General features: G+C 45.1%; 2 protein-coding genes across 4 annotated transcripts in view; both read right to left on the reverse strand.

The window, feature by feature from the left end:
• pvrl2l (PVR cell adhesion molecule related 2 like) overlaps nucleotides 1-2,335 on the reverse strand; it is an 89,307-nt gene extending 86,972 nt beyond the window's left edge. The window contains exon 1 of one of the 2 annotated variants that reach the window (XM_035795268.2): nucleotides 1,904-2,329. In XM_035795268.2, coding sequence (XP_035651161.1) covers nucleotides 1,904-1,988 — 85 coding nt within the window. In that variant the 5' untranslated portion in view covers nucleotides 1,989-2,329. Of the gene's footprint in view, nucleotides 1-1,903 lie in introns of both variants that reach the window. The other variant, XM_035795267.2, reaches the window with a different exon arrangement.
• Nucleotides 2,336-13,328: 10,993 nt separating this feature from the next.
• LOC118399292 (transcription factor 19-like) lies at nucleotides 13,329-19,034 on the reverse strand. Of its 2 annotated transcripts, XM_035795269.2 has the most exons (5): nucleotides 18,781-19,034; nucleotides 18,171-18,333; nucleotides 16,909-17,521; nucleotides 15,677-16,655; nucleotides 13,329-15,467 (listed from the first exon to the last, which is right to left on the reverse strand). In XM_035795269.2, exons 3-5 carry the CDS (start codon nucleotides 17,165-17,167, stop codon nucleotides 15,164-15,166), a joined length of 1,542 nt encoding a protein of 513 aa, XP_035651162.1. In that variant the 5' UTR covers nucleotides 17,168-17,521; nucleotides 18,171-18,333; nucleotides 18,781-19,034; the 3' UTR covers nucleotides 13,329-15,163. The 2 variants fall into 2 exon arrangements, with proteins under 2 accessions (XP_035651162.1, XP_035651163.1); XM_035795270.2 differs by lacking the exon at nucleotides 18,171-18,333.
• Nucleotides 19,035-19,543: the final 509 nt, after the last annotated feature.

The following is a 19,543-nucleotide window of genomic DNA, read 5'->3' on the forward strand; positions in this document are numbered from 1 at the left end:
CCGGTCAGAAAAATTCTAAATGTATCATTTATCTTTTGAAATTGTTGTCATTATAGAGAGTAGGTCATTTAATTTGACCAGGCCTGAAAACCTCTACATATAAGACTGAGTAAATTAGGAAATCAAAGTTGATACCTTCCCCTTCAGCGAGAGGCATGGTTTGGGTGAGTTGAGGACATGCAGGAACTTTTGGCTGCCTACACCCCCCCCCCCACCACACGTCTATAAACAATGGGGCCCAGAACTCCGGTTGGAGAGGGAGGGGAAGGGGGGATATCGGACCAATGACTAAAGCTGCTCCAACAAAGGGCCCGGACAGGAGCTGGAGCAAAGTCTGAAAATAGGCTAGAAAGAGAGAATAGGCATACTGTGAAAGGGCTGGGATTTTTTTTTAACTCTGGGTGGGGGTATTGGATGGGGGAGTGGGGGGGGGGTAGAAGTTTGTTATGTTCAGTTTATTCAGGGTGCTTCGAATGTTGATTGAGCTCTGAAATCGTAAACATTCAGAAATGTATGCGCAAGCAAGGAGCCTGTTTTTTTTGGGTTGTTGCTTAAATTATACTGCAGACTTTACAATACTGACACCTGTTTGCAATGAGAATTTGTATGGACATAAAAATGTGCAAAATGGATTCCTATAAAAAAATTGAATTTTCTTTACGCTTACTAAAACATTACAGTACACAAAACGGATGTATTTTCCCCCCCACATCACAGGCCTGAATTCAAGATGTATCAAACGGTATACGAGCAAAGCCACCAGACAAGATGGACATCTCAATGTCCCAAATTCATGCTGCCACTCAGGAGTATCCATGACAACCAGCTCACAATCTGAACTATAAACCCAGGCAAACCTCTACCCAGAAACTCTTAATAGAATTAAAAGCATCAGGCTACAGTAAATGTACAGTAAACACAAATTACATAGGCCTATGCAACACTGTGCGATCAACCATCAAAATCAATACATTCCTCAAATCTAGTAGCCCTAAACCCTGACAGGCTCAAGACATCTATACTCTCTCTGGTCAAACACCAGTCCAACCTTAGGAGAAACCTTATTTTTCATATCCATGCTCAGGTTTTGGCAGTGATGAGGCTTGCAGTCAATGCACTCTTCAATTGTGCTGAATGCATAACTAGTTCATAGGCTATGTGGGCTACATTAGCCATCTTCATTTGACAATTTTGAGGCTACAATAGATTGATATTTGGTTGGTAAAAAACATTTTTTTTTTAAACAGTAGGATAAATACACATGTAGGTAGAGTCCATTCTCGTTTTTTCCCCCCTTGTCACAACGGACCAGTCAGTCAAACCACACAAAACGCCCATACCCAAGTGTCTTTGCTGACAATGTCTTGTAAGCCTACAGGAACACCCTGTTGCTTTTTCTGACTTCATTTCAGTTCTTGTAAAATATCAGCTAGATCACTATTGGCTGAATGAAACTTGATCTGCGGATACCATCAAACAAAACAAAACCAAATCAACCGAGACGGTGTTGAAACAGACCACGACTGGATTAAGGTGATTCGGAACAATCACACCTGCGCTGCAGTCTGCGCGCTCTGAGAAATAAATACCCCGGGAGGCCACACCTTGCATGCATAACATGGCGAACCGAAACTCGGGAGGAACCAGACGGTATTGTGTAGAAATAAACTTCCATAACAAGTCTTGAGGAATCCAATACCGCCACCTCTGAAATCATGTATGACCGTGTTGATGAGCCACACAATGTGCATGCGTTTCATATGGGACTGTGGGTGGATCTATGGCACAGTTCGGTTGCCGATACCGAACATTTGAATGAACGTGACCCATTGAAACACATAAAGTAAACGTAATAAAAGGACTGGAGAGTACAGAAAACAGGGTCAATGTCCATTGTTCTTACCTTGAATAATCAGAAGTATCCCTGCTGTCACCAACAAACTGTTTTTCATTGGTGATAGGGGGCAATGTTTAGCGTCTCTCGCCATTCTTCTAAAAAAGACGAGGTGGATATAAAATTCCCAGCACCACACCACAACAGACTTAATATTCCTTGACTGATTGCTTCTCAATAAAAATATATAATAGGAACTAGACCGCAAAACAGACCGGAGTCCGTAAACTATAGGTTTGATCTTCAGTCCGACGTCTTATTTTCTCGATTTCAAATTAGAGTCGACTTGACAGTCACACAAAAACATTCAAAACCCCTCCCCGTCTGGGGCGGACGTAGTGCGTACAGGTATGTCTCTGGTGTTCGCTAAATGGCACCAGAAAAAAGTAACACTCATGTTCCGTGTGTCGGTTATCTCCACTAAGCATTCGCACGCATTCTGAGTGGGGGAGTGGTTGTGATGTCACAATATGCCGCCTAAAACCAGAGCCATATATTAAGGGTGCGTTCGTAAATTCAATCTGGAGTGCCAGAGTACACTCAGAGTGCCCTCTGGTCGTTCGTAAATTCAGAGCGTTGTCAGATGGTCCGTTCGTAAATTCGTCAGTTATTCTGCGCTCTGACACACTCAAACGAGATTACTCTGAAATCGGAGTATATAGCCAGAGTGAATTTACGAACGCACCCTAAAATAGTTAGGCAAACTTTTAGAATTGTGAATATTGTTCTAATTTTAGACATTAAATTGCATAGCATGGTTTAAATATTCCCCATGTAATGTTAATGGTAAACTAACATGGCTGCAATAGAACGTTGAAGTATCATGTTTATGCATCGTAATGCTCATTCTATACATTCCGTTTTATAGTATTTTTTTGTATATTCCCATGTAATATTAATGGGGAGCTAAAACGGCTGTCATCAAATGTTGAAGTGTCATGTAAAATGCACATAATGCAGAAACCCCATTGGCCTGAAGCCGCGTTCAAAATAACTGGAATCTCGGAAATCTCAGACTTTCGAATTCAAAGCGTTCAAGACAACTGGGAACAAGCTCCGACTCGGAATACCAAGTCGGTAACTGGGGCTTTTTTATAGCGCTCAGACCTGAAGATCACTGACGTCATGATTTGACCTCATTTTTTCCCGAGTTCCAAGTTGTCCTGAAAGCACGATGAACGTGTCTCTAATGGTGCTTTAATGACCAACTGGGAACTCAGAAAAGAAGGAGGTCAAATCATGTAGGCCTATCTTGTTATTCAATTTATTTCAACATTCTGTCATAAAGAGCACATGTTCAACTTAATTTAAATAACACGTTTTCCTATCTCCTGAGGTTACATTTTTAAAATGGCTGTAGAAAGTGCATATTTATGTGCCAAATAAAGGAACAGGGTTGACGATTTCATCTTAAATCACCCATAAATCTTGTGATAAGGGAAACAAATGGAAGATTGTTGTGTGCAACAGGGAAGGGCAAATGAATGCAAGCTTTAAAAAAAAAATTTTTTTTAGCATGTCTAAGGCTAACATAGTTGATGGATAACAGTTGTTATGCTGGACTCACTGAATTTTCCAACACAAAACACCATAAAATGGCAACAACAAAAAAAAGAACCAGCTCACCTTCTTTTACATTATGATTTGACTATTAGATGTTAAATGTCTATTTAAAAAAATATTTTTTTTAAATAAAAAAACCTAATAGTTTCACCATATTAAAAAGAGAGTTCAGTTAATATAACAGGGTTGACCTTAAAGTGAATCACTAATCACATGAAATAAATAGTAATCTTCAGAAATGACTGTCAAAGCAACAAAATAACTAGGGATCTACAATGCCGGTGGAAATTTGGGAGAAAAGTTGGGGTTAAATGGATTCAAATCTTCCTGCATGTCACCGAGGGTGCATGGAGGGGCATGTCAAAAGCCTTTATTCATATACAAAAAAAATGATTTAGTGAATTCTCCATGTGGTATATATTAAAGAGAACTTCACTGAATATAACAGGCTTTTAACATTTCTACTTAAAATATCAAAGACACTCATTACAAAAATTTAGAAAATCACAATAGAGAACATTCTTGCATATTCTGCTGACTTATATGGATGGTTGATCCATTTTCTGTCTATTCGTCTATACATTTATCACTGTAGGATATGGCATGAATGTTATCATAGTGGTAGACTACACAGAGGATAATTGGGCTATTTTGAATGGGTGGGACTCATGATGAATATATCTATGCTGAGACCACAGGATGAGAGGCAGCATAGAAATCAAAATGCTTCAGTTAAAATGAATATGTTGTGAAAAGCAGTGAAGTTTAGGGATTTTCCAACCACGAACACTCATTCCTATGAAACATGACATTCAGGAACTTCCCCCAAATAATATTTGCAGAACAAATTTTATAGCTGACCAGCTATTTCACAAGTATTCAGACCCTTTACTCAGTACTTTTTTAAGCACCTTTGGCAGCTATTACAGCCTTGAGTCTTCTTTGGTATGACGCTACAAGCTTGGCACACCTGTATTTGGAGAGTTTCTCCCATTCTTCTCTGCAGATCCTCTCAAGCTCTGTCAGGTTGAATGGGAAGTGTCACGGCACAACTATTTTCAGGTCTCCCTGGAGATGTTATATCGGGTTCTAAGTCCGGGCAGTGGCTGGGCAACTCAAGGACATTCAGAGACTTCTCCCAAAGCCACTTGTGCAATGTTTTTGCTGTGTGCTTAGGGTCGTTGTCCTGTTGGAAGGTGAACCTTTGCCCCAGTCTGAGGTCCTGAGTACTCTGGAGCAGGTTTTCATCAAGGATCTCTCTGTACTTTGCTCTGTTCATCTTTCCCCTTGATCCTGACTAGTCTCTCAGTCCTTGCTGCTGAAAAACATCACCACAACATGATGCTGCCACCACCATGCTTCACCGAATTGATGGTGCCAGGTTTCCTCCAGACGTGGCGCTTGGCACTCTACCATAAAGGCCTGATTGGCGGAGTGCTGCAGAGATGGTTGTCTTTCTGGAAGGTTCCCCCATCTCCACAGAGGAACTATGGAGCTCTGTCAGAGAGACCAATGGCTTCTTGGTCACCTCCCTGACCAAGGCCCTTCTCCCCAGATTGTTCGGTTTGGCCAGGTTGCCAGCTCTAGGAAGAGTCTTGATGATTCCAAAATTCTTCCATTTAAGAATGATGGAGGCCACTGTGTTCTTGAGGACCTTCAATGCTGCAGAAATGTTTAGGTACTCTTCCCCAGATCTGTGCCTTGACACAATCCTGTCTCTGGACTCAACGGACAATTCCTTCGATCTCATGTCTTGGTTTTTGCTCTGACATGCACTGTCAACTGTGGGACCTTATATAGACAGGTGTGTGCCTTTCCAAATCATGTCCAATCAATATAATTTACTACAGGTGGTCTCCAATCAAGTTGTGGAAACATCTCAATGATGATCAATGGAAACAGGATGCACCTGAGCTCAATTTTGAGTCTCATAGCAAAGGGTCTGAATGGTTATGTAAATAAGGTATTTCTGTTTAAATGAAACCTGTTTTCGCTTTGTCATTATGGGGTATTCTTTGTAAATTGATGAGAATATTTGTTTATTTAATCTGTTTTAGATAAGACTGCAATGTAACAAAATGTGGAAATAGTCAAGGGGTCTGAATACTTTCCAAATGCACTGTACATTCATTTAAATCCTCTGTTGATCAAATGTGGTATTGATTATAGGTTGGTGTTGTTTGTCCTTACCTCATTTCCAAGATGTCACCTATTGAAATATTTGGCATAAACACACCTTCAGTAACCTTCTTATGTATACATGTCGCTCAGAGGAGAATGTTGCCTCAGAATATGGTCCTGTGATTGGTGGTGTGGCCATAAGCTATGAGATACTTCTCTATCAGCAGTTCATTATCACCGTGGTCACCAGCTGACTCTTTGTCTTGGCAATACTCTCAATCAAACACTCAAAACTGGTGGAGCATCGAAAACCTTCTGTCCTCTAATGTAGTGACCCCCCCACCCCCCTCTCCCGTGTGGGTGTACACAGCATACAAATCACCAACTACAGTGTGCCATCTGTTGTCAGTTCGATGCAATTGCGGCCACATATACCACCTCGTGTTCAGGTCATCCTGGCCTTTGCTCCTCAATCTCCTTCCAGGAGGGAATATAAATCAACTCCCACCCCCTGACTGGCTGTCAGCTTGGACCCCTATTGTGTTACTTACCCAAGATGCTTCGATCCACCGCTGGAGCCAGGCAAGCTAACAAAGTGCTCTCTCCCTTATTGTTTTCTTTATACAGGAGCCCATGAATTTTATATGTGGCCCTCTGTTTTCACTCCCATTCCAAGAAGCCACAAGGCCCATATGGTTTCCATGTGATTTGTGTGGATATAGATTCGTATGTTTTTCTATGAGGGAAGGGGACCTGTAGCTTGCCAGATAATCTTTCAATCTGCAAACACATGGAGCGGTGGGTAAGAGGTGGCTGTCCATCACGATAAGGAGCCTGCTGACATGGCTGTGATTGGGGGTCGCAAACAGCAAACGGCAGGGGGCCCGAGCTGTGCCTGAGCAAAATGGAGGCAATGTTCACCATCACTCAACGAAGGGTAGATTGGGTTGGCCATATCATCTGCCACATCTAGCCGGTACAGATGTAGGTCAAAAGGGTCTTAATGCTTAACTTCAGCCCTGGGGTTTATTGGGGGTTTATTAGGGCTTGTGTTGGGGTTATCTCCATGGAGACCAAGGGGTCCATATATATGCCAAGGGGTCCATAAACAACAAAGTTAATACCTCCAACTACCACTGGAAATTAGTTATGCTTGTGAACTGTAAACACTGAAATATTGCACTGTTCAATGGGTAATCTCTTTCAACTAATAAAATAATGTGTTTATCTGTCCCAAAGCTCTGCCAATTGTCTGACTGGCACCACTGATGGCTCGACCCAACATTCTGCAAGGAGGCTTCAATGGAAGACTAGTCCTTCTACTGTGACATGCAGAGCAACAGAAACACCATGCCTACAGCATCTCCGGGGAAACTAACTGCCCGCCAAAAAGTTGATTTGGTAAAACCATGTCATCAAAAGAGATGACTACAGTAAATGCATCTAATGTTTACTGGCCTCTTCCATCTCCCCCTCTCTGTCAGACCCTTTCCGTGCCATTTGAGAAATTGCCCCCGTGGACAGAGATCGGCTCAGAGGAATGAGAGCGATTTAACAAGCTGTCGCTTAAATGTGATCGTGTATCAGCCGGAGCAACACATTTAAGCACGGTACGTGTTAGCCGGTGGCAGCCTCCTTCATTTTCTGAAGCGTTGATCTCCCATCTCCATCCTCTCTCCTCCTCCCTCCATCTTTTCCCTCCCCCTCGAAATGACTTCCGTCTTCCCCCTTTCTTTCCCTTTCGTCATTAGAGTTTACCCCTCTCCCATTCCCCTCCCCTATTAGCTGAGCTGTAGCTAAGTGTCGCTTTGGTAAACGCACTCCAAGGGAGCAGCAGATAATACTGTTCGCTTTAATTAAAGACATTAAAGGGCTAGAGAGACATGGAGCCCCAGGGAGGAAGTGTTCTCACACCTCCTGAAATATTCTTAATTTCTTCCCCTCCCGCTCTCATCCTCTTCCATTCTCTCCCACTCGTTTCTCTTCCTCTATCTGTTTCTCTCTCGGTGTCTCCGCCACCTCCTCCTTGGTGTTCTCCGACTCGTGAATATCTTCATTAGTTTAGTACCGTGGACTTTGTTTACAGTTAATGAGTGTACCCTGCTCATTTATTTCCAGTACGCTTGTTGCTGGATTTAAGAAACTGTGTGGGTTTGAGTTTCAGGCACAAGGGTGGTAGCTGTGTGTTTGTGAATATATACTGAAGCCCATATGGGTGTGTGTGTGTGTGTGTGTGTGTGTGTGTGTGTGTGTGTGTGTGTGTGGTGTGGTGTGTGTGTGTTTACAGCTTCTGTGAGTTGGCATTTGTCTCACCTAAAGTGTAGGCTTTTGTCCTCATGCTGAGAGAGCCTCTCCTAGAAGGCGTTGTTGCATCTGGTCCGTCTTGTTTCTCCATATTTTGCCATTTTACCCATAATCATTGTGCATCTGTTCTGTTCCCCGTACGGCGTCACCCGCTTCCTGTTTGTGTGTTCGCTCATCCACTCCTCATCTACAATGCACAGCTCACACACAAACGCAACGCCAGGAAGGCACTTTCTGATTGTCTCACGTCCGCTCAACACTGCTCCATAAATAGAAAACCGGCTCCCCAGGGGTGAAGACAATGTTTGGTGGACAGATTAAAGGGTGGAGAGCTCATTGAGTGAGGAGCTGAATGGCTAGATGGGTGAGTCTGGTGAGATAAATTATCCTGTTTCATCTCCTCACATTCTCCCAGTGTGAGAGGGCCTGTGGGTTTGACTCACGTCCGCTGCTTGGCCCCTCTGCCATGTGAAATAGTAGGCCTTTTACTCCCATCTCTTATAGACTTAGCAAAAACAATTGCTGGGAATGGACCTACCCTCACCGCCCCCAGGTGGGGGCGTCCCTTCCGTCTTCAAGAGAGCGAGAGTTGCACCCCTTCTGAAAAAACCTACACTCGATCCCTCCGATGTCAACAACTACAGACCAGTATCCCTTCTTTCTTTTCTCTCCAAAACTCTTGAACGTGCCGTCCTTGGCCAGCTCTCCCGCTATCTCTCTCTGAATGACCTTCTTGATCCAAATCAGTCAGGTTTCAAGACTAGTCATTCAACTGAGACTGCTCTTCTCTGTATCACGGAGGCGCTCCGCACTGCTAAAGCTAACTCTCTCTCCTCTGCTCTCATCCTTCTAGACCTATCGGCTGCCTTCGATACTGTGAACCATCAGATCCTCCTCTCCACCCTCTCCGAGTTGGGCATCTCCGGCGCGGCCCACGCTTGGATTGCGTCCTACCTGACAGGTCGCTCCTACCAGGTGGCGTGGCGAGAATCTGTCTCCTCACCACGCGCTCTCACCACTGGTGTCCCCCAGGGCTCTGTTCTAGGCCCTCTCCTATTCTCGCTATACACCAAGTCACTTGGCTCTGTCATAACCTCACATGGTCTCTCCTATCATTGCTATGCAGACGACACACAATTAATCTTCTCCTTTCCCCCTTCTGATGACCAGGTGGCGAATCGCATCTCTGCATGTCTGGCAGACATATCAGTGTGGATGACGGATCACCACCTCAAGCTGAACCTTGGCAAGACGGAGCTGCTCTTCCTCCCGGGAAGGACTGCCCGTTCCATGATCTCGCCATCACGGTTGACAACTCCATTGTGTCCTCCTCCCAGAGCGCTAAGAACCTTGGCGTGATCCTGGACAACACCCTGTCGTTCTCAACTAACATCAAGGCGGTGGCCCGTTCCTGTAGGTTCATGCTCTACAACATCCGCAGAGTACGACCCTGCCTCACACAGGAAGCGGTGCAGGTCCTAATCCAGGCACTTGTCATCTCCCGTCTGGATTACTGCAACTCGCTGTTGGCTGGGCTCCCTGCCTGTGCCATTAAACCCCTACAACTCATCCAGAACGCCGCAGCCCGTCTGGTGTTCAACCTTCCCAAGTTCTCTCACGTCACCCCGCTCCTCCGCTCTCTCCACTGGCTTCCAGTTGAAGCTCGCATCCGCTACAAGACCATGGTGCTTGCCTACGGAGCTGTGAGGGGAACGGCACCTCAGTACCTCCAGGCTCTGATCAGGCCCTACACCCAAACAAGGGCACTGCGTTCATCCACCTCTGGCCTGCTCGCCTCCCTACCACTGAGGAAGTACAGTTCCCGCTCAGCCCAGTCAAAACTGTTCGCTGCTCTGGCCCCCCAATGGTGGAACAAACTCCCTCACGACGCCAGGACAGCGGAGTCAATCACCACCTTCCGGAGACACCTGAAACCCCACCTCTTTAAGGAATACCTAGGATAGGATGAGTAATCCTTCTCACCCCCCCCCCCTAAAAGATTTAGATGCACTATTGTAAAGTGGCTGTTCCACTGGATGTCATAAGGTGAATGCACCAATTTGTAAGTCGCTCTGGATAAGAGCGTCTGCTAAATGACTTAAATGTAATGTAAATTACTTAAATGGGTAGGTAACAACATCTCCACCCTGCTGATCCTCAACACTGGGGCCCCATAAGGGTGCGTTCGGAGCCCTCTCCTGTACTCCCTGTTCACCCACGACTGCGTGGCCATGCACGCCTCCAACTCAATCATCAAGTTTGCGGACGACACGACAGTGGTAGGCTTGATTACCAACAACGACGAGACGGCCTACAGGGAGGAGGTGAGGGCCCTCGGAGTGTGGTGTCAGGAAAATAACCTCACACTCAACGTCAACAAAACAAAGGAGAGGATTGTGGACTTCAGGAAACAGCAGAGGGAGCACCCCCCTATCAACATCGACTGGACAGTAGTGGAGAGGGTACTAAGTTTCAAGTTCCTCGGCATACACATCACAGACAAACTGAATTGGTCCACTCACACAGACAGCATCGTGAAGAAGGCGCAGCAGCGCCTCTTCAAACTCAGGAGGCTGAAGAAATTTGGCTTGTCACCAAAACCACTCACAAACTTCTACAGATGCACAATCGAGAGCATCCTGTCGGGCTGTATCACCGCCTGGTACGGCAACTGCTCCGCCCACAACCGTAAGGCTCTCCAGAGGGTAGTGAGGTCTGCACAACGCATCACCGGGGGCAAACTACCTGCCCTCCAGGACACCTACACCACACGGTCACAGGAAAGCCATAAAGATCATCAAGGACAACAACCACCCGAGCCACTGCCTATCCACCCCGCTATCATCCAGAAGGCAAGGTCAGTACAGGTGCATCAAAGCAGGGACCGAGAGACTGAAAAACAGCTTCTATCTCATGGCCATCAGACTGTTAAACATACACCACTAACATTGAGTGGCTGCTGCCAACATACTGACTCAACTATAGCCACTTTGATAATGGTAATTGATGTAAAAATAAAAATTATCACTAGCCACTTTAAACAATGTCACTTAATATGTTTACACATCCTACATTACTCATCTCATATGTATATGTATATACTGTACTCTATATCATCTACTGCATCTTGCCATCTTTATGTAATACATGTATCACTAGCCACTTTAAACTATGCCACTTTATGTTTATATACCCTACATTACTCATATGCATATTCTGTACTCTATACCATCTACTGCATCTTGCCTATGCCGTTCTGTACCATCACTCACTCATATATCTCTATGTACAAATTCTTTATCCCTTTACACTTGTGTGTATAAGGTAGTAGCTGTGGAATTGTTAGGTTAGATTACTAGTTGGTTATTACTGCATTGTCGGAACTAGAAGCACAAGCATTTCGCTACACTCGCATTAACATCTGCTAACCATGTGTATGTGGCCAATAAAATGTTATTTGATTTGATTGAGACAAGAACGCTAATTTACTGTCAGCAGTGGCACAGATGCAGAGCAAATGTATCCCATAATTGGCAGTTCAACAGACTTCACTCAATCACGTAAAAGACTTAAATCAATTACGGAGAGAGATCTGATACAGCCTACTGGGAGGATGCTTTCTCTTTCTTTATTACAAGCAGCGGATTTAGAGAAAGTGTGCCCCGTAATTGGTAGTTCAACAGCAGTTTCCCCTTGTGGAAGACGAAGTGGGCACTGCTTCACATCCCACAATAAAGCCACCTGCCATTGCCCCCCATTTACTTTCATCCACTGAGAAATAGCCGTGTGACCTGTGGGAAGGTGAGGTGGGAGCCGTGGAATGATAAAAGACTAACTGTTTTTAGCATTCCCCAACACAGAAACCCGTAGGTGCAGTTAAGTACAACCTTGTTTTGATGACCCCAGAATTCTCCAACACAGACCCCCGGAGGTGCAGTTAAATACAATCTTGTTTGTGAGATTCACAATAATAATGAACTGCTCTTGCGATGTTAACCTCACCACCCCAGATCACTCAAATACCAAGACACTGGAGGGTTGATATAGCCAAATTGATTAGAATAATAATGAACTGCTCTTGTGATGTTAACCTCAACACCCCAGATCACTCAAACACGCAGACATTACCGTGCAGATGTAGTCCCATAGACTGGCGACTGATGGCTATTCTGTTTACCACCTGTGAACTGAGTTCAGAGAATGAAGCATGCCACCCACTGTGAGATGCTGCTGTGAGTGATGGCCTGTGTGTGTGTGTGTGTGTGTGCGCGCACGCATGTTTGTGAGACAAAACTTGTGTGTGTTTGATCCTAAGCATATGTGTTCTTATGGGTGGCATAACTGGTCATTTCATTACATGCTGTGATACCAGGGTGTGTTGTATGCTTGGGCAACGTGTTAAAACCTCTCTGATGAGCCTAATGACCGATAGGCTGCCATTAAAGTGGCATGTCCAATTACCGCTACACTTACTCTCCCCTCCCTCTGACACCAGGGCCATCCATCAAAGTTAGTTATCAGCGACATAAAGCCTGGTCATGTGCGATGACCATCCCCCTACAACTGGCATATTAAGGATAAGGAAAAGGGGGAGACCTTTTTTTGTACAATTGAATGCATTCAACCAAAATGTGTCCTCCTGCATTTAACCCAACCCCTCAGATTTATAAAATCTTTAATATGTGTTCCAGGCTTATTCCATCCCAAGTTAAGTATCCGACTACAATTTTGGTCAGCTCGAAAAAGGGCCATGAATGTATGAATGGACTCTATCCCATTGCCCACCTGTGGCGATAAGTAATGCATACATTCTCCCCTCGGTTCTACTAAAAGTGATTTATTTAAATATTTTCTAGAATCATACTTTTATAACCTGTTGTTACAGGCCATGTTTTATTCATTATTGAGAGAGTTGCAACTTTGAACCGCAAGCATTATAACCCAGCAAGTCCCATCAGACATTCATTTCCATGGCCCATTAATATTGTCTGAGTGTAATTGATACACTCATTAAATTGAAACACAAGGCTTATGAACAGTACGCTCATTGTGTTCCAGGCACTTACCTCTCAGGCTGTACTAGTGAGTAAAAAGGGTTTCCCCTCCTCTCCTGACTGGTGCTGGAAGCCCACCAAACCAGGGTCAGGATGGGGGTCGGGAGGAAATAGTAAGCGTCTCATATCCTGCGCTGAGGGCAGAAACAGGTTATTGGGGGAAGTGGTGGCTGCTCCAGTGATCCCATTAGGCTTCGGTTAAACCTGTGTGTCAGTCACACCACACCTCTCAGGAACCAGAGCACATACGGGCCAAACTCAGTTTGGTTGGGGTGTCTGACAATATTCCGTGGCAATAAATGCACTGTAATCCATCCATTCCAAGCCTATTTTGGCCCACGCAGCAACTTCTCCCCCGCATGCGTTCAAAAGATATTGAATTCTCATTGAATTGGTTAATGAAACATATGATTTTTATTTAAAATAATTGGGAATGGCTGCATAAATATATCCAGACAGGTAGTTTTACACCAGACACTATTAAGCCATGTCAAAAAGCCATAGAGTTCACTTAAAAGAACAAGACAGCCCTCTGCTGGCAACGAACAATAACAATGTGAAATAGCTTTTCAGCTCCATGTTCTCGTTACCACCCTCCCGATAACAGTACTGCATTTTCCCTCAGACTACAATTATCCGAGTCAAATAGATTTCCGCCCTCCCTACCATCTCATTTCCAATCGCCTCCAAGGTTCCCAGAATTAACACTGCCTGTTGCTGTGGCTGGCCGAAAACAGTGTTGCCATGGAAACACAGACAACGTTATACTCTCCCTTGAGAGTCGGGCAGCTCTATAATCTATTCCCCTGGCCGTCTGAGGCAGTCTGCAGAGATCTGACTTGGTATTCACGTTAACCAGGGCTTCAGGGCACACCTCACTAACCCGAGAGGAGACGTACTACAATTGGTGAAAGAAAATCTGGATGAAAAGCTATTAGAAAGGACAGAGAATGTTACCACGACTCACAACCCAGAGCCATAACTCGATGGATATGTACCCCCAGAGGGCCGAAGTACGAGTCATTTGTAATATCATGGTGAATTGAAAATAAGCTCACACCGGTGATCTTGATGCTCCGCAGAAGATCAATTAAATCTGTGAAGCTGCTGTGTCAAGATCACCAGTGTGCTGAAGTTCCTTTTCAATTTAGCACCGTTTTTTTTTTTTACCAGCGCACCTGGTAATTCAATAGCCACAACAGGTGTGCGTTATACTTTCTCAATACGACTCACGACGAACATACGTACTTGTGAACTACAGGTTGGAAAATATACTCCATCAACACATGAAATATATTTGATTTTTTCCCTAATAACGTTGAGAAAACATCCAAACTGTAACGCTCTCCCGCGAGCTGATCTTATAATCATCAAAGTGAAGAGGGCGTGAAGTATTTTGTGACCATACATCAGGTGTAGCAAACCCTCCTTCCTGGAGAGCCGGTTTATACTCCAGCCGTCCTACATCAGCCAATCAAGATCCCGAAGGAGCAACTGGTGAGCTATAGTAGGGCAGGAACAAAACCCTGCAAGTTTTGGCAGTCCCTGCTCCACAGCTGAAATCTCGTCGTGTTTTGGACCGATACGGATACATCGTTAGATATATGAATCGAAGTCATCAGACAGAAGAACAAAATAAAGTCGGCATCAACACAACAGAGAATGAACGCAGAAAACCCACGCTCATCTTTTTTTGAGTGGACATCAATTCTCCCAATACCACCTTAATTTAGCCCCACCAACAGCAGGGTTTATTCACAACCCAATATGAAAGTGATTCGTACAGGAAGTTAGAAAACCTGCAGCCCCATCACTGTCAGCCAACTTGTTTCGAGACTTGTACTGTTCCCAAGAGTAGCCTGTGTGCGGCTAAAATAGTTCAGTTCATCAGTCCCCGGGGTTACCACCAGCTAACCCAAGTACACGCTTTCATTGTAATTCCTCAAACCGTTGCTCAGCATCAGAGCGAGCTTAGATGAGCACTTTGAAAAATGTCAGTTAAGAGCAGCCTCTAACCATTAGGTACGAGACCCATCCTACTGTTCATAAGAGCCTCAGTCGCAACTTTTGTGTTTTTTTTTACCTCCACGAACACTGTACATCTACTTTGACCATACAATCCCCATTATACAAGAATAAAATGTATCCCCCCCCCATAATTCATTGTGGTATGATTAAGGCATTAAGTGTACTCTGGTGTAGGGGTCTGTGACCCACTCCTGCTGTATCAGCGGCAGCCACAGTGGAAGTCTGCGTTGGGGTCCAGCAGGAGGTTCTTCCCGTGCAGGCAGTCCAGGTGGTACCAGGCGTCGCAGTCGTCACACTGGACCCACTGCACAGTGTCCTGCTGGGGCAGGCGGCAGCGAGGCGCGGCACACGGCTCCACCCCCTGTGACACTCCCTCCACCTCGTCTTCAGAGGACGACGAGGAGGAGCTCGAAGAGGACGACGAGGAGGAGGAAGACGAAGAGGAAGGAGGGGGAAGGGAGGGCCGCGGAGGAGGGTGCTTCCTTGGTCTGCCCCGCCGCTTGCTGGGAGGGAGGGAGAAGAGTGAGGTGTGAGTGTCACATTCGACTTTCAACGTATTCACTATACATCACAAAAAAATACATATTTGAGAATGTGAAGTGGAGAACGGAGCGTATTCGTTTCCAGAGAAGGAAAATGTGCAATGAGAAAGTCATATATGATAGAGCAAAGTCACTGTAGTTTGGATGCCGTCACACGAGGGCATTCTTACCCAGAGGTAATGTGAAATCTGGCAAACTGCCCTGCCCGTCCTCCATCCTCTTTGCAGATCCTCAAGGATGGAGAACCCAGGGTGTAAGTCTTTCCTCCCACCACCACAGGGGAGTAAACTGGGGCGCTGTGAGCCCGTTGCCTTCCCCGCCCAGAGGATGGCGGCAAAAAAATATTCTGCTGGCGAAACACAGAGACGTTCACATTTGGGCCAGTTCTTTGATTGTTTGGGTCAATCTCCCGCCTCTGACTGATGTTGAAGGACACATGGTTGAGTTTGCCGTTAGCGACGATGGTGTGACAGTTTGCGACCGGTTTGGGCACAGGCACGCGTTTCAGTTCAAACTGGCGTCGTACATCCTGGTCCGTTTTGGGTAAATGAGCGTGGAAACCCTCAGATTCGGACTTGTAGAGGCGCCTTCTCTTCGTCCCACTCGGTCCGTCTTTCACTTGTCGGTGGTTCCCAGGCTCATCCGAGCTGTCATCCTCCAGAAGGACAGTGTGGGCTGACTTGCGCCTGCTCTTGGATGAGGGCGGGAGTGACTTGGATGAGACCACAGAGGTAGTGGGTGGAAAGGGAGGAGGGGTGGAGGGCGGGACCAAGGATGTTGAAGGAAAGAAGGTGGAGCTTGCGTCTGTGATATTGCCGTCACACCTCCTCTTAAACGTCCAAGGAGTCCCAGTCATCTTGCTCAGGCTTCCGATGGAATTCAGAATGACGGTCGCCCTGTTGAGATCCAAGTTGGCCACCGCCTTGCGGTCCAGGCTCGTTCTGATTCGGTTCTTCAGGTCGGAGGAGAAGGTGCCGGCCTTTGGGATGGTGATGGCGTCGAAGTCCAACGGCCGCACGCTAACCTTCTGGAAGAGGAAGTAGAACTCTGGGCTCCCTCTCTCTGATTGGCCACCGAAGGTGAGCGTGTCACCATCTGAGAGCTCCCATTGGACACCTGGCTGCAGCCGGACCTCATTCACCCAGGTACCTGGCATGGGAAGGTGGAGAAGAAAGCTCAGATGAAAGGCTAGTTAGTAGAAGAGTTGAATGAGACCTAAGGAAACTAAACACAAGTGTGTGTAGTTCTAGAATATGTTACAAGAAAATTAACCAAATAAATATTAAATCCCTCCCAAAGATAGAATGACAGACATCATATCAGACTACATCACAGTTTCTCTCTGGTGGTGATTCTTCGAAGAACGGTGTACTGTAATCATGTGGGATGGTGTGGAACTCACTATGGCTGCTCCGATCCTTTATCTGCACCTTCCAGCCCCCCTCGGCTGCTCCCTCAGCTTCCCTCTCAGCATGCAGCTCGGCGTGGATCCGAGACACAGACGTCGAGTCCAGTGTGACGTCACACAGCTCTGCCTCACGGCCCAGCCGGAACACGGAGTGGGTCAGCGCAGGCCGGAACGTGTACAGGTCCCGGGCTGAATCCGTAGAGGACGAGCCGATTCTCAGCAGCTGGAAACACGGCTGGACGCCGGACAGCATGGCCACGACTAACCGATCCCCACCCCAGTCAGTAACAGCTACTTTCTTACATAGAGCTTTCCATCGCTTAAATAGCACTTAAGTCAGTGAATGTGTTAACAAACAAAAGCGGTCTGTAATGCTGGTAAAAGCTTGGCTCTTAGTATGTGGTGTTGAATGAATTTGAACAGATTAAACATTAAAACTCTCGTTTTAACAGTCAAACATATCGTATACAATCTATAACCTGCACGGTTATTTGCTGAGTAATGTCACCGAAATATCAGTTGTAAGGCTGTGTACATTTGACTAAGATAACTAATTCATAAATTGACACGTAAAAGGCTGGGAGCTAGAAGCTTGAGGTGGTTCACTCTGAAAAGACAGAAGAGGGAACGTTTGTAAGACAGCATGCCCATGACTCACTCAACCTGTCTACACCAGAGATAGTTAATTGATTATATTAGCAATATAAACAAGTTATGACCATTTCATATTTAACAAGTGACAATCTATGGATTGATGGCAATTTAGCATCCTATTGCCTAGTGATGGGGAGCAAAAAAGTAGATAGTTACTACTTTGGACACTTTGACTACAAGTATCGATTTGTACATCTACCTTTTGCTAGGTAGTGTTAGCTAGCGTTAGTCGGCTGTACCTGTGCCAAAACTCTGGTACAATATTTTTTTTTATCCTATTTTCAGAACTTATTTCCCCGACTGATCAAAGCCAATTTTCTCATGCTCTCTGCAGAAGACATATAGTGAGCAATATGTTTGGAACTTTGAATCACAATACATATGATATTGGTACCTAACTATTGTGTTGTGAGGTCCCTGGCAATTCCCAGCTCTATTGCCCTATCTGGCAGCCCTGGGACCCCCTTTTGTAGGCCCACAGATCCATTTCCAAAAACGAACACACACACACACACACACACACACACACACACACACACACACACACACACACACACTTCCAAAAATATATTTTAGGAACTCAAATCGGGATCTCAGCCTACCGTTGAGAGTTAGAAGATACCGATGCAATTCGAAATGTGGTTGTGCATCAGCAGTTTCTCTTATGATGCCAGTCAGAATTGCAGAAAGGCAACGGCCAGGCCCTGATCACTGTGGCTTCTCATGATGAGTTCAGATTGTGGCCCCCTTCAAAGTTGCCCATAACTGCACCTCAGAAAAGTTGTATACATTTTAAAAATGCATCAAAATAGACGTTTACATGTAGTTGAATTGTAGGTACGACCTTGCCGTTATGAGCGTTCACCAATATGATGCACATTGTTCTACGAAAAACGAACAAACTGCATGTAGCTAATAGCTAACGTTACTGTATGCCTGACAGTGCTGCTGATTTGCTAGTGTAGCACAAGGCTCGTGTGGTGAAATGGCACAGGGACAAAGCAGTGGACAACAACTGAATCACTTTTGTTAGGTAACTAGCTAAATTACAACGAATAGTTTTGCCAAGATTACTATGCAAATGTCAACAAACTAAACCATCGTTACACCGCATCATATTAAGATGTCATAATACACTACTTGGGAAAAAGCATTTCACAATCAAGGCGTAGACAGCCGGATAGTTCCTGTAATCCACATTGAAAGTCATACCTCCACAAAAGTGGCTCGAATCTGGCGCACTTGAGCTCTTATCCACTGTCTAAATATGTTGCTAACGCCGCCGATTGTTTCAAACTGTCTATATACTTTAGTCTTTTGATCATTTATGTCCAATTTAAACGTCGTTGTTTGCTGAACGGAGATTTTCGCGTTCTTTTCCCCCAGGAAGTCCTTTGAAATTTGGCGCGCCATCCAGGCTTCCTTGCGCTTGATTCACGCCATTTCCGCCCGCCTCTGCTCTGTCACTCACAGCTGTGGCATAGTTTTAAATGAAACTCAGCTGCACCTGCAGTAGCAACAGGTTGTAGCCCTACTACACCAGATGATGTGATATAACCAAAGGTTGTTGGTGTCCATTACTGAACTTAACAGGTTTGCCTATACCAAACAGTGCCATAGATTTTGCATCTAATCTGCAACTCCCTTTGTTCTTGATTCTGGAAAACAATTTCTTCTACATGAGACATGGCCACATGTAGAAGTAGGTGACAGGGTGACTAAAACAGATGCATGCAGTAAGCATATCTCACTCGATACAAAACATATATTTACTATCTTCCTGAGTTTTATATACTGTTTGTAGAACCACCTGCAACTGGATACAGACATTTTATAAAGTTTTCCTTTATAAACTGTTTTCCTTAATCGAGAACAAAGAAGAGTATCACCAAATGCAGGTTAGTAGAAAGATTGTTGGTGAAGTTTTGTACAGGCAAGCTTATAACATTCAGCAATGGACACCAACAATCTTTGG

Source organism: Oncorhynchus keta, chromosome 20 (assembly GCF_023373465.1).
Source record: "Oncorhynchus keta strain PuntledgeMale-10-30-2019 chromosome 20, Oket_V2, whole genome shotgun sequence".
Classification (NCBI taxonomy): Eukaryota; Metazoa; Chordata; class Actinopteri; order Salmoniformes; family Salmonidae; genus Oncorhynchus; species Oncorhynchus keta.

Bases quoted from the DNA above. Each gene is read 5' to 3' on its own strand.
- LOC118399292 (XM_035795270.2), bottom strand. From the start codon at position 17,167: ATGCTGTCCGGCGTCCAGCCGTGTTTCCAGCTGCTGAGAATCGGCTCG. The intron at 16,656-16,908 runs GTGAGTTCCACA...TTCCCATGCCAG, and splicing joins AAAGGATCGGAGCAGCCATA to GTACCTGGGTGAATGAGGTC. The intron at 15,468-15,676 runs GTAAGAATGCCC...CCTCCCTCCCAG, and splicing joins AGATTTCACATTACCTCTGG to CAAGCGGCGGGGCAGACCAA.